Below are 24,926 nucleotides of genomic sequence, written 5' to 3' on the forward strand. Positions count from 1 at the left end.
CTCTTCTTTCGATCGCTCTGCCTTCCTAGTTTCAGAACAATAACCTCTGTTTTTTGATCTCATTCTGATTCTTCTAATTATATTTAAATATTCATTCAACAAAATCGGAAGGAAGCATTTAATAAAACCTTGTGTCGTTAAAGAAATTCGTAATTTTGATTGTTTTTATAAACTGAAATATTTTTAAGCAAACGGTACGAATGTGTCAAGAAACAAATTTATTTTACAATTTTTTACCGATGGTTGGTATTTTAGGTGGTCTAATATTATGTAGTTCTTTTAACAGCTACGTGTAGCGCTGTTACAGCGATGACAGTAGTTTACATCATGGTGATCTTGTAACTGTCAACACTAATTGGAAGAATAATGTTTCAAAAGGTGATATTTCTTTATATTTGGCGAAGATATTTCTTCTGTGTTTTAGTTTCGTGCACATTGCGTTCAATTGCGCGCGATTTCATTCGTGTCAGTTAGTTTTTCACTTGGGTTCATTATAGTTTCATGAACTTTACATTCAATCTACCTCGAATTTATTGACTTTCTTTAGACAATACTTTAAAGACACGTACATATAATAACATCATACTTATGAACTTTCACAAACATTTCAATAAATACATGACCATTTGATTTTTACAATTTCTAGGAAGTTATTAATATTCCTTTGTTATTTTAGGGGGCAGTTAAGAAGGTTTTGAGTACTAAAGATGTTCAGCAATCAAATGTCAAATCTAAATTGAAAAGTACATCTAGCAAAGATCTAGAGAAGAATGAAACATTAGATTTAAGACGTGTCAGATCATCTTTGAGTTCTGAACAAAAGAAACAAAATGACAGTGAATCAAAATTATCAAGATCCATTAAGGCTACATCAAAACAGTCAGTTAGATCTCCTGGAAGCAAGCCTGTCAAAGAAATTTTGTCCACTGTATCAAAACCAAATATAAATACTAAACTCTCTTCAAGAAATATTTCATCTTTTAAGACATCAGATACCTCTGCAAGGATATCAAGTAGTAGTACCATTACAAAAAGCAGCAAATCTATTGAAAAGATTCGGAGTGGTTATTCAGAAAAAAGAGGAATGAGTACAATATTTGTTCCACAATCAATGACAAGCAAGCTTAATGCTAGAGTAACTGACAAGAACCCTAAGCCAATTTCAAAGAGTGAAGCAAAAATTAAACCAAGTTCAACTGCAGAAGTAACTGAATCAAAAACAAAATCTAGACAACGTAAATTATCCAGAACATTGAGCCCTAGTGAAATAAAAATGTTACATTCTGCTGCAAAAAAATCAGACCCTATAGAGAAAGTAGATCAAAGTAAAGAAAAAGAACCACATACTGATCAAATAGATAATGAATTTGATTATGATGATGATTTTGAGGTAAAATCATAAAATTATTAAGCAAATGCAATTAATAAATATTAAAAATTTCTTTGCAGGATTATGAATCTGATTTTCAAGAATGCACAGATAGTGAAACATCCGAAGTAAGTGAAGAAACCAACAGTGATCACAATAATTTACTAGTGGATGCAATTGAGTTACAGAATACTTCAAAACAAGTATTAATATTTATTTTCGTATAAGACAACATCAAAGGTGATAAGTTATTTACTTTAAAAAATAAATTTATTATAGCGCAAAATTGTGAATAATACTGAACACAAAGAAGAAGAGCATATGCATGATTCTGGTCATTATGAGCTTACAGAAGCTAGAAGAAGAGCAGCAAGAGTAGAATCAATTGTAAATGATCCAAAGATATCTTCTCTTCTTGAGCTAAAACAACCAGTTAATAAATCATATAGGTTCGTTTTGAATAAAATCAGATTTTACACTGAGTAATGGTCCCTGTATAATTTGTATTACTTCTCCATTAAACAAATATGAAACAATTATATAATTATTGAACTGGTTTTTTGAATTGTAATTTAATATATGTACATTTTTAATGCAGTGAAGATAAATCGTTAGAAAATAAATCGTTACCATTATCTACCGATGAAGGCTTTGAAGATAGTCGTTCTGGCGATTTTACAAAATCACCACCGTTTTCACAGACATTCATCGAATTTCGTAAAACCAAAGAGGATACAAAAATAAAGGTGACAAATATACATTAAACAGAAATAATTACATTCTTTATAATTATGTGTAATTTTTAGAAACCTAAGAAAAATTTAAGCAGAGGAGAACAACTCTTAGAAATGATAAAATTAGATGTCATGGAGTGGTCTCTTTTGGAATGTTCGCCTATACCATACGAGGAATTTATTCGAAATTATGGAAAGTCAAATACACAACAAGTATGTTGGTTAAATAATAGTAACATTGAAGTATTACTAATTAAATAATTATTGTACTTGACTTATAGACATCTACCCAAACTGGTGAAGATAATATCGACGTAGAGACACAAACAGAAAAGATTACATTCGGAAATAAATGGACTCAGTTCCCAGTAACTTGTAGAAATAAGTTACAAACCAAAGAAGATTTAGATTTGTTTAAAATGGTGCGTCGAGCTGTCTGAATACATATAGTGACTAAGCGATCGTAAAATGTAAAAATTTGCAGGATCAAATTGGAGTCGGGGATGATAATGATACTAAAATTATAAACTCTGCTACGTTATCGTCATTTGATGTATTGCGATTGTGCGACTTTGTTACTCGCGCAGGAAGAGTTATATTGTCTTTAATTGAAGAAAGGCAATCTGGTGGTAATGTGTTTAAAGACGAAAAAGAAGTGCCTTTTAGCGACGGTGTTGTTAAACTTTCTATAGATTCAATCACATTTTTGGCTGGTAGAGCAGTGACATTAATTCATTATTCGGAGATTTTAAATAAAATATTGATGACTATTCATTCTGCAGTTGAAGAGGTAAGAATTGATTATCTAGAAATCAAAGTTAAACAACGAAAAGTATATTTTACAATGTCCTCTTTAGGAAATCGAAACATCTAATAAACAAGATTACATAACTGATTGTTGTATTGGATGTGTTTGGAATATATCTGAACCGTCCATGCCAATAAAATTATTTTATTCTCCGTGTCCTATTACTGCATGCTGTTTCCATTTAACAAACTATAATGTTGTGTTTGCTGGTCTTCAAGATGGGTATGGTACTTCATCATCTATTTTCAATTACTGTTATTGCATGTTTCAATGAATCCGGTAAATATTTTAAATAATAGGTCGATAAGCCTTTGGGATTTAAAGGAAGATGAAATGTGGCATCATAAAGTAATAGATAAAGAAAATAAACGAAATTGGACGATACGAATGTCCACTTACACAACAACGACAAATACAGAAACAAATATTCATACTTCACAAATTGTTGCAATACGTGTATTATCCAAAATTGAAGTGCAATCGTTAGAACGGCGTAGCAATAAATTCGTACCAATACAGGTTTGTTAAAACTGCTGTATATATTATTTGAAAATGCTTGATTAACACCGTTCTATTTCCTAAACTAACAGATATGTAGCCTAAATGAGAATGGTTCTATGGTAATATGGAGCGTTTTACATGATATGGGAATAAGTGTTGACGATTTGGGGTTGTCGTTTTGGGGCAGCGTAAGACTGGTGAAAAGTCAAGAAGTTTTCTTACAATCTAATAATCGAAACAAGTAAATATTTTATAGCAGTTAACGCTCTATGTATAAAATGTAGATCTCATTGAAATTCTTTAACTATTCCTAAGGATTGATGCAGCTACGTTTATTGATATGCATGTGGATTGCGTTGATAATAACAATCTTTATGTTGCTACTAACAGTAGCAATATTTTGCATGCTACTTGCATTGGTAACAAAGCTAATCCTGCTGTATACAAAAATTTTGATACTAGTAAGTTACAGATAACACAACCCAAGTTTATTTAACGTTTTACTAATTTATTACGTTTAATATTTTAGATCTTTCTGGAAACGTAACTTGTCTAGAGATATGTCCATTTCAACACTCTTACTTTCTGGTAAACTCTTCAGTGTTTTTATGTTTCTAAATTATGTTGTTTATAAAATGGTTTTATTTTTCATTGTAGGTTGGTTGTGACGATGGAACGATTCGATTACATTCTTTAAATATTGAAAAACCAATTTTACAATTAAGAGAAGAAGATAATGAATATAAAATAAAATCGGTGCAATGGTCAAAATCAAAACCATTCACAATTTTTGTATTGGACAATAATTCAAAGTAAGAAAGACAAACAAACGACAATTACTGATTACTATAAATGATTTAAATACTTTTGTAATACATCATTATTGTAGCATACACGTGTGGGATTTAAGTAATAGTGATATACATCCAACGTACGCGGTGAAGATGCAAAACAGTGGGCATATAAGCAGTATGCAATTATCTTCCTGTAAGACGGAACAGGACATGGCCTATCAGTACTTGGTACTTTGATTTTCAGTGTACATCATAATTTATTGTACAAAACCAGTATGTCTAACACAGTGTTTTCAGGCATTTGGAACGGAAACTGGAACTGTAGAAATACACAGACTAAAAGGAAATGTTTATTATTCAAAAAAAGAAGATTGTTTAAAAGAATTGAATACTTTTCTACGATATATCGCGATTTTATAACAAACAGAATGTTACATAATATTGGAGCCTTTTATACTTCCAGTGAACCGAGACATGGACTTTGTACTCCTTAATTTATATATTTAATTTAACTCATATTTAAAAGACAATCTTGTACAGTAGTGATAGAATTGTCATACTGTTGTTAATATTGTATTTTCTTTTCTCACAGAAAGTTGAAAGAGAAACTTACACAGTGTGTGTATTTGAAACATTTTTTAATTGTTATATTTGCAATTAGTAAGAATCACAATTTGTACAAAAGTAGTAGTCATTTAATGTGCACATTCTTCACGATCATGCACGAAACCGAAGCCGTCCAAAAATTATATACAAACGATAATTTTATAATATAACAAGATATTTCAACGATATACTATTAATAAAAATATTACTCTGAAACTAATTTTTATTAATCTAAGTATCACTTCATCCCAGCATAGATGTGCTAAGATTTCTATACACTTAGAAAATGAAGGAAAATATTTATTCTTACTTATTTAATGCTTTACTTAAAAATACAATAAAAACGGAAATAAAAATCATATTATTGCAATAGAAATTTAAACTTTTCGCGCCGCTGCAATGAGATTGCTTTACAAGATCGTCGATAATATCACCGTAACTTCGTACTCGTTGCATCTGGTGCACATTTATTTGTAAATGTTGCGTTTCTTCCTGCAAAAAAAGAAACATTTGAATTTGTCATTAATATTTCGTGTTGATTTATACATACAGTAATTGTTCGTAAAATTTCACGTTACATATTTACAATGTGCGATTATTGTTGCTGGATCGATCAAATTTTAGCAAGGATCAGAGAAGAGATAAAAACAGAGACAACAAAGACCAAACTCCATGTAGATCCTGTTGTAATAGTACATGGAGGTGCAGGAAAAATACCATGGAAAGAACGTCAACGTATGCTTCTTGAGGTTGCAAACAGCATTTCATTAACTATTATTACCAATTTAAAAAATGTTTGTAAAGTCGTTTGATTTGTAAGGATGGTAAAATTTGTAAACTCTGATAGGTTAAAAATGCAGCGATCGAAGCATACAGCGCTCTTATCAACGGCCGATCAGCGGTGGACGCGGTGGAAAAAGGAATTTCCTACATGGAAAGTCAACCCCTCTTTAATTGTGCCAAAGGAGGTTCTTTAGATGTTAATGACGAAATTGTAATGGATGCTGGTATGATGACTGTAAAGGATGCTGGTTGCGTGGGCGCTGTTCGTGACATAGAACATCCTATTACCTTAGGTCCGTTTTAATTATAACTTTAGTCCTAACCTTTTATCTAAAATATTTTAATCACGTCATAGCAAGAAAGGTGTTAGAAAATACAGAACACGTGTTAATCGTTGAAAGTGGAGCCCAGAAATTCGCCTTAGACCACGGAATCCCAATTTTACCGCCAGGCGCGCTAAGAGTACATGATTCCCTCATATCAGACTATTCTAACGAACAAGAGTCATTTGAATCTTGTACAACAATCGAATGTCCAAATGACTTGAATCAAAAGGAACACGATAAAGGTGAATGGCAAGGTATCGACGGAAATGAAAAATGTGATTCAAATTGCGTTTTGAAACGATCTATCGAAGGAGAAGCATATCCCTGTCGCACATTATCGTTCGATTCGGATTTTGAACTACTCGTTCCACAGGTGCACCTTACTTTTTTGATATAATTAATTATTTAAAAAATATTTACAGTGTATTGTAAATAATAAGTAAGACAATTGTGACTAGGTTGGTGCAGTTGGAGTGGTTGCATTCGATCGGAAAAAACGCTTAGCGAGCGGTACATCAACGGCGGGAGAATCGAGAAAACCGATTGGTTCCATAAGCGCAACTGGTACAGTTATAGGTTGCGGCATTTATACAGATGAACATGGCTGTGTTTCCGTTTCTGGCAACGATACGAACATTTATTGCTATGCTCCTGCACGAAGAATAATTCGTAATTTATCGCGGGGTGCTGCAGTAAGCATCGCGGTAAATACGGTACTCGACAATTTTGTACAAGAAATTGGAGAACATAATATAGGTGCTATTGCATTAAACGCGAAAGGTGAACCTTACGTTTCTTTCAAATGTTTGCATTTTCCTTGGGCCTTTTGTGAAAAAGGTCATGTCTATTATGGTTCAGCACAAAATGAAAAATTTTGGGAGAAAGTGGATGTACTTGAACGACCTTTAGACTGCATGTGCATTGATTCTGACGATGAATAAATATTTAATAGACTCAATATTCTTGTTATTTAGATTAATAAGTAAAAATACATTTTTACATACCGGAAATATGATGCTATGATTCGAATCATACATTCCATACATTGAAAATGCAGGTGTTTGACCTTTGAAGGAGTTCCCGAAAAGTTTATCCATTTCTAGTAACATCGTGTAGATCTCTTCTTGACGTAAATCCGTTATATTCTCATTAGCTATCACCTATGAACATATGAAACTCAGCATGGTTTATATAATATTTTAATTATACCTTTGTTGTAAAGAAATTACCGCACTCAATGGAGCCCACGCAAGCAAACACGCTTCATCGGTATCCATTTCATTAAAACATAACGTTCGGTAACCTTTCTTTCTTGATTGACTATTGTGATTTTGCGTTGAACTACCTATAAATTACGTCTTTAGTGAGTTAAAATGCACACTACCCGTGCATTTATGTAAATAATTATCAAGATATTTACCAGTTTTTTCTTCGATATTCTTCAGATTAACGAAAGCTACATCTCCGAGGCCGGACATCATACAGTCAAAAGCATTCAAATCGTTTGAAGCACTACTTGCTACGAATTAAATGTTTACATTTAAATCATCTGTCCTTTCTTGCTAATGCACATGTACTCACCTTGTTTAGGTAAAGGATAGAAATTATTTGGCATTTGCTCATTACTGTCTTGTAAACCAATAACAGAGCTCTTCTCGAAGAAATTTCCAACCATGTTCGCATCCAAGCAATCGGATTTGGAATTTGTAATATTTTTCAGAGTAGTCACGAAAACATTCCATCCTGTGAAGAAATAGTTTCAAGACACATCCTGGGCTATAACTAGTTACGCCAATGATACTTCATCCTTACCGACGTCCTTGTATCCTGTGAAGCATGCTTTGGTTCCCTTCAGGTCTTTCAAACTCTTGAACCATGAATCCTGTTTTACTACTGCCGCGATTCTGACGAACTGATTATTCTTCTTAGGTGTTGCTTGCAAGATCGTTTTAAGCCCCATCCTGAAATAACATTGTATGTACTATAAAGGATGTCTTCTTTCCACAAACTTACGAATGGTATTTACTAACTTTCTAGCCTCGAACAGCTCTTCCGGTTTGACGACAAATATATCCGCTCGCTGAGTTTTCAAAGCCTTCAAACACGATGCTCTGGTCGGCTCTTGGATGCAAGAAATAGCTGGTTCTATACCGTAAACGATAGAAGCTTCTCTGAGCCATCGACATTTCTTCTCTTCCAGGTTGGACGCGATGCACCATCGTACTCTTCTGGATGGATTGCACGTTGCTCGATTGTTGGCGCTCATAAAGCGAGGAACTATAATTACACATAATTACTATAATTAATATATAACGTATTTGATGTTCCATCAGTTGGAAGATCAGACACTTCAATGAAAAAAGAAAGTATGTTTCAAAAGGTTTATAAAAGACAGTTATTCTATGAGAAGATTAGAAACGTTTTCTTTGTTTGTCAACGTTGTAATTAATTGTTAATTACATCTGATTAGGAAGTCTTCCGGCGTTTCCAGAATATCTGTGCTCACCGGCGTTGGATGATAGTCTTCTAATAGGTTGCGAAGAATCCAGCCGTACTTCGTCTTCAAGGAGCTCATCAACTTCTCAACCTTTTCCGCTATCTCTCTGGTAAAATGCAACAATCGCTTAAAATTGGTACTCGTGGTACTGTCCAGCTTATAACGTTTTTACTAACGATCTAGCTACAATCACTGGCCACGGTTTCGTTATCCAGACACAAGGTTTGTCGAACTTTACGGGCCTCGTTGTACCATCGGGACAAAGATATTTGTAATTTTCCTTGTTGATCTGTTCATCCTGTTACCACATATTGTTTCGTTAGCTGATAGAAATGAAGCGTTGCAATTATTTAAACAATCCTCTAATTGTTTTGAACAGATCAGGAACTATTTTATCTACCTTAAAATGTTCTAGGGTATCATTTAATCTGACCCATGCTATGTCACCTGCGTTATCAGTGAGGCACAACAAGGCACCCTCCCGACCGTGATACTTATCATTTGAGTAGCAGCCAACCGACTTATCGCACGCGGCGCAAAGATTCCTGTACTTCGATTCTACGAGTGAGAGGATCAAAGTAATTCTGCATAAGCGAAGGTAAGAACTGGTAAGATTATACCGTGAAAGCACTCACTTAATTTGTTGCCGAATATAGAATCCGCGGACCAGGGACCAGCGATACACGCTGCGCCGAAGAATTTCGACAAACTGGCCATTCTGTTCTCCAACAGCGTTTTCTCAGGATCGCATTCTCTTAGTATTATCCACTTTTCGAAGTACTATAAATAGGACGAACATTACTAATTGAAATTGTCTCGTGTAAACGAAGAAATTATCTTTCATATGTAGTATGAATAGTTTTGATTGTTAAGACATTAACCGTGGAGAAAGCGTTAGTCCAATCATCGGTAGTGTCGAGTCCAGGATGGCAAAAGACTTTATCCTTAACATCCCATATATTGTTAACGTTCTCGTGAACCAAGACTACCATTTCGTAACGTTGCTTCTCTACGAATGTGAGAACAAAGATAGAGCATCAATGCTACAATATCTCGAATATACGAACAACTTGGATTGGCGTTCGATTTACATTGTAATTACCATCTGGGAAAAGTCTTAGTTCATTTGTGACTAGAATGTTGTATTCGTTGTACGCGGAAGCCGCGACGAGATCTTCCGGTTCCAACACGGCAAAATCGGCATTGCCCATGGTCAGTCGTCGTAGGCAATTGAATCTATGCAATTCAACGTCATGTTAAAGCGAAAATTTCAGTGGACTTTGATGGACAATGTTTTATACGAGATTTGTCAATTTTTGTATGAATTTTTTATACTCGCCTATCATTTCCTATAACACACTCTACCTGACTCCCTGTATTTACCAGTTGCGGGCATAGTTTACTGATCTTTTTTGAAGTGTGAATACTTTCGACCACGCATAGTTTCACTGAAAGGTCATCCTTTTTATTTACTTGGAAATTACAGTCAAATTGCATACTGCTCTCGGAAGACATGACCTTAACATGATTTTCATTTGCATAGTTTTAATATTTATTGTTTGGTTCGCGATTAACAATCGAGTGGTTCGAGCAATGTGCAATTTTGGCTACAACAGGTATAACAATTCCAATTTCGAAAATAATATTGATAGCTCAACAAATTCATAGAATCATACATTTGACCCGTGACATTTATTCACTGAACATCCAACACTGAATTTATTTTGCATACATAATGCTATCATTGTCCGTACCATATAATAACATTTCGTATACTTACAGTGTTCGGCGCTTAAATGTTCATAGAAGAACATATGAATAAACAGTAGAATAAACAATCGAGCATTCATCTTCGGTGTGTAGCCAAGCAACATTTGAAGACAAAAGATTTGTAAGTTTTTAGTCACTTGGTAACGAAATTCGAGTGGAATACTTTTTTAACTTGTAATTTCACTGTTCCAGATATAGCACTATTCAACACCTACTTGAATTTGTAATCAACTTAATTCTGTTTAAACTGAGGGTGATATTTGAAGTACAGAATATAGAAACGTTCGTCGAACATTACATTAATCTTTTACGAGAAGTACCATCAAAATCAGTTTCGATGGAACACTTTGATTGGAAGCTACGACGACATTAGTGAAACAGTAAACTTTTGCGTATTCTTTACTAATTAAACAGACCGCAAGATGACATCATCAACTGAATGTACGATCATCGAAACAGGAGTTATCTCTTGTGCTCGTCCGACGTATCTCTGCGGAACAGAATACCGGATTCTCCTCATACGTGACCAGTTCTTTCTTTCCCTATACGTTCAAACCGGACCACTTTCACGCTCGAAATAAATAAGATGATAACACGAAAATAACGCCAGAATGTATTACGAGAAAAAATCTGACGATTTGATCGTACTGAATGAAAGTTTAACTGGGTAACTACTGAAGACACAACAGGCGATGATCAGAAAGTTTATCACATGGTGCTCGAAACACATGAAGGATTTCTTTGCGTTCGACGTGTATGCACACATGTAGCTGCACGAAGACTGAATTAAATCTACGCTGGCTGTTGATGCGACCAAAACTCCAGTAGGGAACTGGAATTATTGACGCTGGTGGGGGCTGTGCGTAATACACGCAGAGTTACTGTAGACGATGTTAATGTTCCACGATAGCTACAAATGAATCCGAATGCTGAGGAACTGCAGTCATTGGCGTAACTGAGATTTTTAGCTGCGATTAAACTCATTAGTTTTAATTGCAGTGTCAACATTGCACATCATAAAGTAGCTTTTAGAAATTTAGAAAGTTAAGAATTGCGGGACTTGGAAATTTAAAGAAAATTTGTAATTTAAAATATTCCTAAAGTTCACATTTAATGTGGACCAGTCCTACTTTACTAAATTGTATTCACTAGGTAGCGAGTGTTATAAAATATGACATTTTCTGCGCAAAAAATTGATCTCTTGTATATACAGCTGATGATTATGTTTGATCTTTCCGCGTACTTTCCCGATGAATCTACTTAGTCACAGTATTATGAAATTCGCAGAACAGTAAACAGAGCTGTCACTAGAATTTGCAGTGCCCGAAGTAAAAATTGACTTGAATATTGTATTTTCCGGTTTGAAAATTTCTGAATTTGTACATTTAAAAATTTGAACACTGAACCCTCAAAAACACTGGGTTCTGCGTAAATGCCTCATTCGCTTGACGCTAATGACAGCATAATATTACATCGCGTTTCTTAACATTACAAGCTTCTCTAGCAATGACAATTTCTCCTTATGTTAGTCTGTTCATACAGCAACCTGAGTCACCCGACAATTGCTACTGAATTACTTTGTTAATGCTGCAATTGTCAGAAACGACGATTGCTGGTATATTATTGACATTCATATGTAGATACGTAGACACCAAATGTAGGAACTATCATTCTCTGTCGTCAATACTATTTTTTTGTATTATATAAAGATAATTGTAAAATGTAGTTCAGCATATATAGTTTCATATTTTAAATAATTTTTTCAATTTGTAATACTGTTAATATATAAACATAAATAATGTGTATATATACGTATCTAGTGAAAGACAAATTTCCTATCATTAAGATAATTTTAATTAGTATTGGGAGTAACATTTCTAGTATGTTCTGATACTCCTCTTAGATTTCATATTATGAATAATTTACTATTTCCTAAAATAATTTTTTATTTATTTTTATCTAATACCTGTTAAGTAAAATTTAATTTTCTCTTCTTAAAAACTTATTTTTTATTCTTACTTTTTAATTTATAGCTAATTGGTCGTTTATTTAAAAAACTCAACTTTTGTTTTGATAGTTTCAGCGCTTATCGTTAGATGGTGCTAAGTATCGTTTTTGAAGTATGGATTGAAACAATATTAAAAGACATAAATGTGATTGTTCAATGATATAATTTGTTGAATTAATAAGTTAATAATTTTGTACTTATATTGTAGTTAAACAGTTGTATCATTTTGTAGCTGTATTCTGTATTCGAAGGTATAACCATTTAACTATATAAGGCGGGAATTTAAAGCCATATACATCCTTCTAGACAAGTAGTTTTTGTCTAGTATGTCTTAAGATTACCGCCGTCTACAAATTGTTCAATGAAACTCTTGCACCTAGAGAATTTTGAGAGATAGTTTTTTTTAATTAACGTAATACTTTAAAAATTTGATTATTTAGAATTTTAGATGTACAGAAATTAATAATTTTTAAATTGAGAAATTAACTGCCCATGAATACCGCGTATGTACGCCACTTGCATATTCGTGCATGGTGCTTTCTATCTTATACTTTTTCTGCGGAAATATGTATTCTGAGAGAAACAAAGCGGTTGTTGTTGGTTTTGAATATGTCGTTGCTATTATCATTTAGCAATTGTAATGAATAATTAAATTTATATATAAAACACATATATGTATAAGGAGTTTATTTTTGGTTAAAATTAATTGTTTGATTCAAAGTGATTGCTTCTAAATATTATTTAATTTTAATTTGTATGTTTTTATAAATATTGTGTACTTGTAACATCTGCATAATGTCTGCTTCTGAAAATTTACGGCGATCTTCTCGAATAAAAGCTCGCGTTAAAGGTAATATTAATAGTAAATAATATGTTGAAATAATAATTATAACAAATTTAAAATATTGAATTCATTTACAATTGCAGAAGGTAAATGTATAAAATGTATGTCAGGAGATGAAGATGAGGATCATATCTTGCACTTACCAGATAACACAAAAAGTGAACTTAAAAATGTTGAAGAAATTGTACAAAAACCAGTTGGTAATTTTTGCAGTAAAATATTTTATTCATACATTGTTGAATTCTTTATGCATTTTAAACTATTAAATCATATATTGTTTATTTAGAACTGTTTTCAAATGACGATGTAAGTGGTCAAATATTGTATAGATTTCAAACACGAACTAGAAAGGATGCTATGACACAAAAAGCAAACCTGTGTCGCACACCAGTTAGTTCAAAGAAAGAAACAGTTCGTGAGCCAAAAGTTATCCTAGAGAAATTGGATTTAGGTGACAAAACACAGACAAATGATAAAAAGATTACTATGAAGGGTATAATTTCTTATCTTGATTCATGATAAAATATAGTGTTACTGAAGTAACAGTAACATGGTATTGTTAATCTACTGTTTATTTTTAAATGGCTAGTTCCTGTTCGTCGAAAGTTTGAATCTGGATTAACATCAAGTGAAAGCGAAAGCGTGTCAGATTCTAGTGACTATGTAGCATCTGATAGTTCTGAAAGTGAATCAAGCGAAAGTGGGGATGCTGATTTCAGTAATGATGAAACAGATAAGATTAAAACAAAAATTCAGAAACACAAAATTATGTTGCAATCAAACTTGTTAAGTACACCGAAAAGAGAAAGTAGGAGAAACAAACCAATGATTATTCATAAAGATTTTGTAAGTAGATATATAATATACATAACTTTATAGTTCAAATAAATCATTTATAACAATGTTTAATATTTTTACAGCATCTGAAGTCTGATGAGTATTTTACAATGCAATCAGATAGGGTAACTACATCTGATAGAACATTAGAACATTTACGTAATTCACATTTAACAAAAGAAAAATTAGAACAATTATTATCAGATGAAAATTATATAAGTGTACAACATAAGAAACATATATGTTCTTTGACAGAAAGTAATACCACATTATTTCCTATATGGTACTTTATTATGGAGTGAGTGTTAAATAAGATATTAAACTATTGAAAATTTTTAGCTTTCTGCTATTAAAATGATGTTTTATTTTATGATAGGCAAGGTTACACAGTATTACTTTATGGCTTAGGATCAAAAAGATGCTTAATTAATGATTTTCACAAGAGCATATCACATCACCCATCGCTAGTCGTGAATGGATTCTTTCCTAGTTTAACTATAAAGGATGTAAGTTGTATAAATACAATTTAAATATTAGTACAATAAATTAATTTATACTATTATGTTTTAGATTCTAAATAGTATAATCGTTGATTTACTGGAGTTGAATTGCCCTAGCAGTCCAAGTGAATGTACAGATATTATAGAAAATGTGTTAAAGAAAAATCCAAATGATAGACTTTATTTGCTAATACATAATTTAGATGGTATAATGTTACGTTCAAATAAAGTTCAGGATGTACTGTCGTGCCTTGCAAATATACCAAACCTTTGTGTCTTAGCATCGGTTGACCATATCAATGCACCATTATGTATGTCTAATTTTGTAAGAATGCTACGTCATTATACTTTTTATCATTATTACATGTCTTCGCGCTTGCAGTATGGGACCACAAGAAACGATCTAAATTTAATTTCTTTTGGTGGGATACAACAACGTTTTTACCGTACAAAGAAGAAACTTCTTATGAAGGATCACTTCTGGTGAAACAAAGTGGAGCTCTTGCTTTATCTTCTCTTCATAATGTTTTCCTTTCGTTAACGTCGAATGCAAAATCGATATACATATTACTTGCTAAGTACCAACTCAGCAATAATACTAACGCTAATTTTGCTGGTAATTTAAACCTTCTACTTTAATAGAATGTTGCATTATTTTACGTAATTTTTTATGTAACATCAATTTTTATTGACAGGAATGGCATTTAAGGATCTCTATCGAGCTGCTCGCGAAGGATTTCTCGTAAGCTCAGACTTAGCATTAAGAGCACAATTGACTGAGTTTATAGATCACAAATTAGTAAAGGTAAAACGCAACATTGATAGTGTTGAACATCTTGTAATTCCGTTAAGCAATGGACTTCTAAAACAATTTTTAGAAGAACACGAATCATAAAATTTTTACTGATATATTATTTATTTTTTATTCTTAAACATATTTGCTAATGTTACCTTTTATACAATAATCCCGAAGAAAAACAAAGCATTGTACAAAAAATAAACAAAGAATTTATAATTATTCAAGAATCTAAATAATGTATAAGTTCTTCAAATTACATTAGATTTTAGAATATAAAGTGAAGTATTTAATAATAAGGAATTGCAAGTATTTGTAAGGATTTTTTGTTTAATAATACAAAAGCATATTTAACTCTATCAAACAATTATAAAATTCTTATTTTCATTAAAAATAAAGGTGTACATTAGGGATGTATGGTAATCGACATTACGAACAAGGTCAAATTTGGAAAAATTCGGTACCTTAGTGTACGTGATATTCGATTTGGAATTGCATTTAAACTGAATTGTATTGCGATTGAAATTTATTTGTTTCGGATATCTCGTATATCTCATATTCGAAATTTAGAAATTGCAAAATCATATATTTTCAAATTCCTGAATTCCTAATTTTTCAAATTTTAAATATTTGAAGTCTCGCGCTTTTGTATGTAAAATTTCGGTTTCCCATCCGATCCTACCCGAATTTTTCCGAACTCGACCCGAACCGTAAGTACCCAACATTCCTAAATATATACCAATACCAGTACGTAAAACGTGTTGGTATCATTTCAAATGAAGCGCCAGTGGCAACATCGTGCATTATGTTTTTCGTGCGATTTTAATGTGATAGCCGGTTAGTGATTAGAGTATAGCAATTGAAACGATGTCAGATTATGGTGATACGCATTAGCAAAAAGTTAAATGAGCGAAGGCTCATTGTACGCGTATTTGCTCCATGATTCGATAGGTAATTACATTGTTAAAAATTTCTACTTCTTGCGATTTTAAATCCAATTGTTGGTCACGAAGAAATGCAAAATACATTTATGCACATAATATATGATTACCGGCTTGTTATTCGGTTACATTTCAACTTAACCTAACCTAACTTCTCATTGCATATAGAATTTTTAACGAGGTTATTCAGTCGTGTTGGAATACTCGATGTTTTCATAGCTACTGAACAATGTCGTAAGTTTATTAAATATGTTAGTGCGTGAATATGTGTATGTGCATATGTGCAACATTGCGTGAATTGCAGTTCCGATTTGACATTGTAAACATGACGACTTGACCTTACAATGGCAAGTTGGACGACCTTGACTTTGGCAAGTATACAATGACCGTGTAGTTGGTTTTGTCGATTAAAAATAAGGTGGTTGTATCATAGATATATTGTTCTATAAAATTTGTTTAATATGTAACTAAACATAGATAATAACACTTGAATATGAGTCAAAATTTCGAGAAGGTTATCTGTACTAAAATGAAGATAATTGTATTTAAAATCGTCATATTTCATATGTACTGAATAAAAATAACTTCCTGTAGAGATATATTTTGAAATATTACAGGAAAAAGCTATTTTAAATCTTCATAAAAAAACTAGGGGGTTATAAGAGCATGTACTATGAATTACTCCAAAAAAGAAAGATAAAGTTAATTTACTACACAATTTTAGAAATAAAGCTTGATGAGATTTGAAAGTATTGCTTGATCCACTTAGTGGATCAAAATCATTTATTCATAAGTTTCTTGGTTATCTGAGGTTTTAGTAATTTTATGTACTATTTAAAAGCTGCCATTTAAATATCTAAACAAAGATATTTGAATTTTAACATATATATTTCTTTTTGTTATAGGTGATCTATGAACACATTTCTCATGACATAGTGGTAGTTGCTGTGGCACACATGTTTCGGTGAGTCATTTACTTTATGTTTAACTTTATGATAAGCTATCTTGATATTGGCAGTGATATATCATGCAATATAGTACCTTGTATTTTGCTTAATATTGCTTTCTCTTAAATTTAACTTCATTATATATTGCAGACAGTTGTTTTATCTATTAAAATAAATAATACTGCATTATGTATTTGATTTATCTTGATAATTAATAATACATAGTTATGTATATTTAATAGCATTAATATAATTTACTGCATCTTGATACAAAAGTTTTTAACACGATACACGGTAAAGATATTTAAGTAGAAAGTAACAGAACTCAGTCTACCATGATACATTATCATTTTATACTATTAGAAAACTGAAAAACTTATCTTACACAATATGTATGATTATCAATGCTATAGAAAAATGATATATCAGTGAGACAACTGATTATTTTATTACATAATCATTATATGAAAAAATAGAACACGAAGATTAGAATATGGTCGTGTTCTAAATGTTATTCATTGTAAATGTGTACATATTTTTTACGCAAACATAGTGTAAGTTTATGTATGATATGTCCTTACATTAATATGCATTATGTGGTTAACTTATCATATGTATATAAAAGACAGTTTATCGACAGTTTATCCGTCTTTATCGACAGAATCATCCCTATTGACAGTCCTTTGAAATTTCACAATTTCTACCGCTAGATATCGTTCATGACAGTTCGTGTTTTATAACGGTTTTTGGAAGTCGTGTTGTAGAATAAAATTTTTAAATATTCTGTGACAATTTACTTGTTAAAAACGAAGCGATATAAAAGTTCGTGTTATTGTAATAAAAAATGAAAAATTTGAAGTTTCGTCATCGAAAGTTTGTGAATACGAGAGAAAGCCGTAACATAAGTAAGTACATGACATTTCAAAGAATAATTTATTAGTACATTTAAAATTGAGATACATCGCATTGTATTCTATTCTACGTGAGACGTCGTTTCCACAATAGATAAACACTCGGTTATTTGTGCTAAAGATAAATGTAGTTAATATTAGATAGCAATTATTATTGTTATTGTTATGTCGGAAAAATAACAGTTTCGCAAGATTTGTAACTTAACTTCGTAAATTACAAATTTAAAATATCTGTCATGGACGATGACTACGTAACTCAGTACACTCACAATTATTCGTCACGAGTGTTTCATTTAATCATCCACCACGATTGCGTTCTACTAACAACGAGATTAGATTTAAATGTAGAGCGATAAATACTTAAGAGAATAATTAACGTTGATTACATTCGTCGTATCGATATACTCGTTTTTTCGGTCCCTTTGTTTTTCTATCATCGTAGCTAATATCACGTAACGAGGCCTATGCAGATTTCACTTTTCTCAAGACAAACCAATTTCACCTAGTGGTCTGTCTTCTTCAATAGCCATTACCTTTTACTTTCTTGCCAATTTATTCGGTGTGAGACTTTAAACGATATTTATCACCAACAAAATGACAAGATATATGTTCTTCTATGTACTCTATTAGTGTATGTTTATCAGATAATTGTTAATATGTAAGATTTAACCAAATCCAAGCAGCGTACTTCAATTGAATTCAGCATATAATTCAACATCGAATCAATACGTCGCAAATTGAATGCCCGTAAAATATGTTCGTCTAATTAGTAACTACATTAATTAGTCCACGCATTTCTTGAATGAATCTCACTACGAATACATTGATCTTTCATTCTCGGAATTACAAAATCGCACGGTCGATAAAACAGTTTGGGGATTTTTTGCCGACGTTATCCAACGAGATAACGTAATTTGGACGAATGTAAACGAGCGTCAGAGGATGCTCTGCGAAGAAACGGATCATTTCAATTTAAGGGCAGCCCGTTGTCGAGGGTGGGGGCTTTCATACGACACAAAGCCGTGCTCGTGAACGCTTAACCAATTTCCGCTTGTTTTACCAAAATCGAGGTCGTGGAGCCGTTAAGCGTCAAGGATCACTTACGATCATCAAGATTCTACGTGTATGACTCATGGAACTCTTTTTATCTCGACTATGATTCTTTCCATATGCGTCCTCGTCGTTATACACACGCGTTCAAATAATCTTCCATTGGTTAAGTATCGACCTCATCTCGACGTCACATTCAGTTTACTTTCGCAAGTTTTACTTATGTGAATCGAGGGAGGTTGTACTCTATGTTTTTACATTCGTGGGTGTTTAAGACTACATTTTTTTTCAGGTTATTATTCACTACTGTTTGCTTTACTATGTTTTTACATTACTTTGTTTATTTCAAATTATTGTATTAAATAAAATGGTGAGCCACCTCTGGAGCGCAAAGGGTTAATATCTTTTCCTACATGTTTTTCTTAGATTTGTCCCAAGTTCATCTTTTAATAGACTCACCATTTCCCTCAGATCTGTCTTCCTCCTACATCAACCTTTCCTTTAGGTCTGTGCATAGATTCTGGCAAAAGCAAAGACACGTGTAAGCGTTCTTACTGTAGATATATTTATTGTTGTTAGCGACAATGATCGGTATTTGAGTTAACAGGCGTCGATTTAATCGCGTATTCGGCATCCTGATAAAACCGGTTCAATCGATAAAGCTCGGCGCTCCGTTCTGCGGAAAAGTTATCCGGCTGTACCCGGTAGTCCGGTGCATTTATCCGGTTCTTGTCGATTCCCGGTTCGAAGTGGAAACTCTAGCCCAGCCACGGCATATTAAATATCCCCGAGACGAGGAGAGCACGACCGGCTGCTCGAGGGTGAACGCGCAACTTTGCCAGACCCTGTCGTCTTTACCCGGCAATTCCAGCGTGTTTCTCCCTCGAAGCTTGAACGCACGGGGAAGGAAGCACCCTCGAAAAAAAAGCATACTCGTATTTGGCGATTCCTTTTCACGTGCAACTCGTTCCATTCCCCTTTCAACCTTCCACCGGATTGTTCTCTACGGCAAAACGAGTTTCCCTCTCTGCCATACACTCCCGTCCATAACTTGCGTTATTCGCTTACCGCTTTAAATTAACACCGTTTATGTACATTTATTTATTTACCACTATTTTTCATACGATAAATTTCCTTCCTTCGTATGAATTATTAGTATGCTTTTGTATTATGGATATCGAAGCTTATTTTTCTCTTTAGAGCACCCATGTATTTAATGAGTCAAACAATCCAAGTAATAGACGAAATTTTGATTTCAATCTTAGATGTTCGATTTGATCATTGTAATTCTGTCTTCACATTTGTTGCGACTACTCTAGACATTCATACGGTCAAACAAGTATCCCATGATTTTAGTACTTTCTTGTAATCGCTAATACTTCGTCAAGAAGAAAGGAAAAGAGTTCGATGAAAATCATGTCGATGAGCAACAACGATTATTGGTAACAGACATGCCAAGACCCTTTTCTCTGCCTCTCTCCCGGCTTCTCTTCAACCTACGTATGACCTCGATAATAACAGTTATGAAACTTGGCCGCGATAGTGAAAGTGGCGTATACAGGACGTTTCATAATACCGACGATGTCGCCAAAGCGGTGGGCAAGTGCTGGGAAGAAAAGAATATTTGATCGTCGAATAAGTTCCTATCGAAATTGTTGCGGAGAAAAGAAATTATTCTCATTTTCGAATTATACGAATTATCTTTTACTCGTGTATCATAGAATATTTCCGTAGAAAGTATAGGCAAGGGATAAAGCTTGCTATCGAGAAGTTTAATTAAGAAAAACTTGGGCAAATTGGCCGATTTTATCGATCGGTTTTAAATTCCGTCAACGATTTGTAATTCGATGGAGAATTCCGAGTACTTTCTAAACAACTTTTTCGCGTAGTCTTTCCCTATAATCATCGGACAAATACACGTAGATTCGTCCGGTAATACCGGTAAACAATTTGAATGTAACTATCTGTGGCTTGTTCGACTGAAAGTTTAAAGGCAGACGCGTGGAACGTTCTCCGCGAAGAGAAAGGGTGCGGTAAGAAGCGAAGCGAGGCGAGACGAGCCCGTAAAAAAAAGAAAAGAAAAAAAAGGAGAGAAAGAAAGAAGGAAAAAATGAAAATAGAAGTCGACGACGTTACAGAAAATAATTGCGGGTAATGCAACTCGCGCCGGTTTGTCAGTCGCATTGACACACATGTTACGTGCATCCCAGCGTGGCTGACGCGGTTTTCTGTTTCTCACACACGCGTGTGCACGCGCGAGACTAGAGGGTTACGCAGACAAGTCGAGGCTGTAACATAATTTTCTGGTGTTTGCACGTGTCAGGGCTGCCGACGAGAGCTACTTTGCTTCTACCACGGTGCGCAGTCGTTCACATTATGAATTTACTCGGACAAAATCGATTCTGATAGTAATCGTCGCCATCTACTTGCACAAATTGACCAAAGGGATTCCACTTCTTTTCTTTTGGATTCAATCATTAGAATTCCACCGAAATTCTAGTTTTATTCACGATAAAATCACTCGGAGCTTATCAAGAGATTAACCAAGTCCTGAATGTCTTGCACCGAATAGGAAACTGATCGCGAAAACATTTTCCAAAATCTAATTCTTTTCGATTATCTGCCACGATAAAAATGTTAAGAAGAGCAATTACGAGATCCCAGTTTCCTCGATTTCTTTAAAAGAGAATTCATGGCGAAACAGGGAGTAGATTTCAGAGTTTGCAAAGAATGTTAGGTACGTGTCTACCTTCCCCTCGGAAAGCGGTAATTTCAGACAGTGATTTATCATGGCGAGCGTGTCGGGTAGCGTTAAAGAAACTCCGCGATAATTTTGAACCTAATGGAGAGGTTCGATATCGAAACACTGGAACCTCCATCGATCGAATATTAAACCTTCCACGAGACATAACGGAAAGAAAGGAAAAAAGAACGATACTTTCATGAAAGTTGTACAATCTTCCATGATAAAAATCACCAGGGATTCGTCTTGACTGCTCGATGGTGATTCGAGATAGGAAAGATTCGAAGGGTGTCTCCCCTTTTCGGCGAGAAACACGACGAGCTTATCGTGCTTTGCTTTTCAAATGGCCCGACGCCTTTTTCCCCTCGTTTCACTCTTCCACCCTGTTGTATCATCTTTTACGATCAATCCAACATGGACGGACCAACTTTAACCCTTAGACCTTCATATTGGATCCGTTTTGGATTTTCGGACTTGAAGACTTTTATTTCTTTAAAGGAGGATTTAGTTTGTAAACCTCGAGACTGCAAAATATAAGTTAAGGCTTAAGTATGATGAATTCGCACTCGTTCACTGACATTCAATTCGCATGAATCAAGCGCGTGTACCAGGCGAACTTTGCAACACGATCCTGGCTACGAGCCGTCTTGTGCAAGAATATGATTGCCCGGTAATCGGCTGAAACGGTTGCGAACACTTGGAATCCTTGGAATTCTGCGAATCGTTTCTCCTCCGACCTTTTTCCTCTGATTTTGTCGCCAAAAACTCGAGTACATTAAATCACAAAAACAAGGACGTCCCTAATCGTTCTGTGTACTCGTTCTTTCTCCCTTGAAACATCAATTTGGTAATTGATAAATACTCCCCTATCAACGTAAACATTTTCAGACAATATCAATAATCTTGATATCTCTGTACGAGGATCTACGATAAAGTTTCAGTATGAAAAGTCGACGTATGATAAATTTGCACGACAATCGAGCGTTCTCCTCATCCCTCCGATGATATCGGAGTGATATCTTTTCCTCGACGATAATCATCGAGGATAGTAATCGAAGAGAAGGAAACATGATCGGCATTGGGTTAATCAATCGCAAAGCTGGGCCAGGCTAGAGACCCGGACGAAGCAGCCTCGAGGTCGACGAGGTTGGGGTTGCTGTACGTGCATTGCGCAAGAGCATTCACCCCGCTCAATACTCAACGACACGGCACAAGTTTCCGGTTTGGTTGTGTCGGTGAACAGCAGCCAGTGTTGCTGTTCGTGCTCCGAAGAGAGCAACAGAGATGGTCGGATACGGAGAAGGTGGACGAAGAAAGACAGAGCGAGCTAGCTAGCCAACCACCTCCCCCAAAATGGGTTACCTACCTTTACCCACTTTGTGTACGATGAACCCCGCCTTTGACAGAGCTTTGCCGCGAATCTTTTCCGTTCAATCTCCGCGCAGGACTCGATCTTCGAAATTTTATCAACAGAGTTTCGATCGCGTGTCAGCTTCTAGCTGGACGGATAAAGCGGTGCTTGCGTCAGCTTTGCGATGGAAACCATTGACGAGCAACAGATGTTGGGCGTGTAGACCACTAATGTGATCGCTTCACAATTTTCTTTTTCTTCTTTTTTTTTTTTTTTTTTTGGGGTGTTTAACTTATGGACCCAATGGACAACTTAGGAATCCTCACATTTCATTTCCAAATTTTAACAGTAAACTACCAAACCGGTCAACTGACCGTTCTATAAGATCCTTATTACAAATGACACAATTTGTTGAATTGATTCTTCTGATATCTGGCTTGATCTTCATCAAGATGAAGAATTAATGTGTGTACTAATTTGTGTTTTGTCATTTGTTTATTTATTCTTTGACTTCATTTTTCATCTCAAATTAAGTACACATTGTACGTCGGTAGGTTTAGTGTTAAATTTCTACATCTGTGCACCTCGTTCTTAAATCTTTGAACAATTCTACAAAACTATAAATTTTTACCAACTTGTTAAATTGAAATATTTTGAATCCTCGACATTAAATCTTGAAATTTTCATGGAAGCTAACGCATTATGCTCGATGCATTTCGGTAGCTAAATTACATCGCTTTCCTCGATAACGTAGCGCATCCAAACGCGCGTCGATTAACGGAGAAATATCGTTCATCCCGATGCACGTTGTTGCAAGCATGAATAATTCAAGGATTTAATGACTAGTTTTGATACGTAACCGAAATTCGGGCAATTTTCACGGAATTGCGTGTAGACTCGAAAATTTTCAATTTTGCAAGAAACGTGTATGCTGCCAATTATTTTAATAACAGCTGCTAAAATGATTGGAAGCTTCTTCGTCCGTATAATTAGCAGAATGATTGAACGATCGTTTATTCATTTAATTATTCACTCGATGACTCGTTCGATGTCTCATTTGTTGTGTAATTATTTTTTTCACATTATTCTTCACTACCTTTACTATTCTTTGCGTAATCTTTTTCATTGAAAAATTTGGTGTGAATAAATTAATTCACACACTATCGATCAATGGTAATCGATATTACGTATCAGTAATATCAAACTATTGTTCAGACTTTAAACATGATCCGATATATAATTTTATCGTTCACATCTTTCGATTATCGCTGCACATGATCTCACCTAATTTCAAAGGAAAATAAGTTTGAGATAAAATATATTTACACGCGTACAGATGCACGTAACATGTTAACGATATTATCGATATTGGCAGCTGTGGACTGACTCATTTCTCCGCGAATTTGACTGCTAAATGAACACGAAGGTGGGGATTTAAATAAGAGCGGTTCCTAGCAAATAACGATCGACATTTAGTTCGGTTACGAGGGAAAGTGAGCGAACTCTCTCGGCCGTCATGCTTCTCGTTCCCTCGCAAAAAATGGTCTAACCGGCTTTCTACGAGGTGGCAAACGTCGTCACAATCGTGAGAGCATTAAACCGTTGTGTCAGTTCTCGTTGAACCGAGACACGAAATCGTGGTTTCTTACCGTGAAATGATCCAAACGTTCAACGATGTATTTGTCGCCGATCCTGCTCGTTAATCTAATGACAAATGATCGCGGCAAATCGTCCGGAAACAAGTACTTGGAAATTCTACCTCCACAGTTGTAGGTCCTAGCACCCAATCGTTTTAGACAGCACATCTCTC

The 24,926-nt window shown here is 34.3% G+C and overlaps 3 protein-coding genes across 18 annotated transcripts in view; 2 read left to right on the top strand and 1 right to left on the bottom strand.

Annotated features, from left to right (window-relative positions):
* The first annotated feature begins 161 nt into the window (after positions 1-161).
* On the top strand, positions 162-5,028 carry LOC100882276 (cytoplasmic dynein 2 intermediate chain 1). 3 transcript variants are annotated; one of them, XM_012298003.2, is made up of 16 exons: positions 182-378; positions 677-1,390; positions 1,450-1,572; positions 1,649-1,818; positions 1,968-2,115; positions 2,176-2,316; positions 2,385-2,525; positions 2,588-2,893; positions 2,961-3,133; positions 3,211-3,430; positions 3,502-3,653; positions 3,728-3,873; positions 3,942-4,000; positions 4,070-4,224; positions 4,302-4,434; positions 4,504-5,028. In XM_012298003.2, exons 1-16 carry the CDS (start codon positions 367-369, stop codon positions 4,624-4,626), a joined length of 2,916 nt encoding a protein of 971 aa, XP_012153393.2. In that variant the 5' UTR covers positions 182-366; the 3' UTR covers positions 4,627-5,028. The 3 variants fall into 3 exon arrangements, with proteins under 3 accessions (XP_076395161.1, XP_076395160.1, XP_012153393.2); XM_076539046.1 differs by lacking the exons at positions 3,728-3,873; positions 4,302-4,434; positions 4,504-5,028 and having other exon boundaries at positions 162-378; positions 4,070-4,207; XM_076539045.1 differs by lacking the exons at positions 3,502-3,653; positions 3,728-3,873; positions 3,942-4,000 and having other exon boundaries at positions 181-378.
* On the bottom strand, positions 4,828-11,693 carry Tsf3 (Transferrin 3). 10 transcript variants are annotated; one of them, XR_013040337.1, is made up of 16 exons: positions 10,199-11,693; positions 9,758-9,866; positions 9,521-9,654; positions 9,300-9,427; positions 9,054-9,198; positions 8,819-8,976; positions 8,595-8,716; positions 8,382-8,524; positions 7,952-8,198; positions 7,734-7,882; positions 7,503-7,664; positions 7,342-7,440; positions 7,151-7,266; positions 6,926-7,081; positions 5,391-5,583; positions 5,112-5,304 (listed from the first exon to the last, which is right to left on the bottom strand). XR_013040337.1 is itself a non-coding variant. In XM_076539055.1 (16 exons), the coding sequence occupies exons 1-15, from the start codon at positions 10,290-10,292 to the stop codon at positions 5,433-5,435; spliced, it is 2,085 nt and encodes a 694-aa protein (XP_076395170.1). In that variant the 5' UTR covers positions 10,293-11,693; the 3' UTR covers positions 5,112-5,304; positions 5,399-5,432. The 10 variants fall into 10 exon arrangements, 9 of the variants coding, with proteins under 9 accessions (XP_012153388.1, XP_012153389.1, XP_012153390.1 ...); XM_076539055.1 differs by having other exon boundaries at positions 5,399-5,555; XM_076539056.1 differs by having other exon boundaries at positions 5,391-5,555.
* Positions 11,694-12,656: 963 nt separating this feature from the next.
* Positions 12,657-24,926, top strand: part of rdx (BTB/POZ and MATH domain-containing protein rdx) — a 70,885-nt gene continuing 58,615 nt past the window's right edge. The window contains exons 1-10 of one of the 5 annotated variants that reach the window (XM_076539047.1): positions 12,657-13,046; positions 13,124-13,240; positions 13,327-13,533; positions 13,630-13,886; positions 13,961-14,175; positions 14,254-14,383; positions 14,448-14,688; positions 14,760-14,993; positions 15,073-15,182; positions 17,020-17,078. In XM_076539047.1, the coding sequence (XP_076395162.1) occupies positions 12,992-13,046; positions 13,124-13,240; positions 13,327-13,533; positions 13,630-13,886; positions 13,961-14,175; positions 14,254-14,383; positions 14,448-14,688; positions 14,760-14,993; positions 15,073-15,182; positions 17,020-17,078 (1,625 nt within the window). In that variant the 5' untranslated portion in view covers positions 12,657-12,991. Of the gene's footprint in view, positions 13,047-13,123; positions 13,241-13,326; positions 13,534-13,629; positions 13,887-13,960; positions 14,176-14,253; positions 14,384-14,447; positions 14,689-14,759; positions 14,994-15,072; positions 15,183-17,019; positions 17,079-24,926 lie in introns of those variants that run through there. The other 4 variants (XM_076539048.1, XM_012297994.2, XM_003708571.3 and 1 more) reach the window with 4 other exon arrangements.

This window comes from Megachile rotundata, chromosome 13 (genome assembly GCF_050947335.1).
Source record: "Megachile rotundata isolate GNS110a chromosome 13, iyMegRotu1, whole genome shotgun sequence".
In the NCBI taxonomy this organism is placed as follows: Eukaryota; Metazoa; Arthropoda; class Insecta; order Hymenoptera; family Megachilidae; genus Megachile; species Megachile rotundata.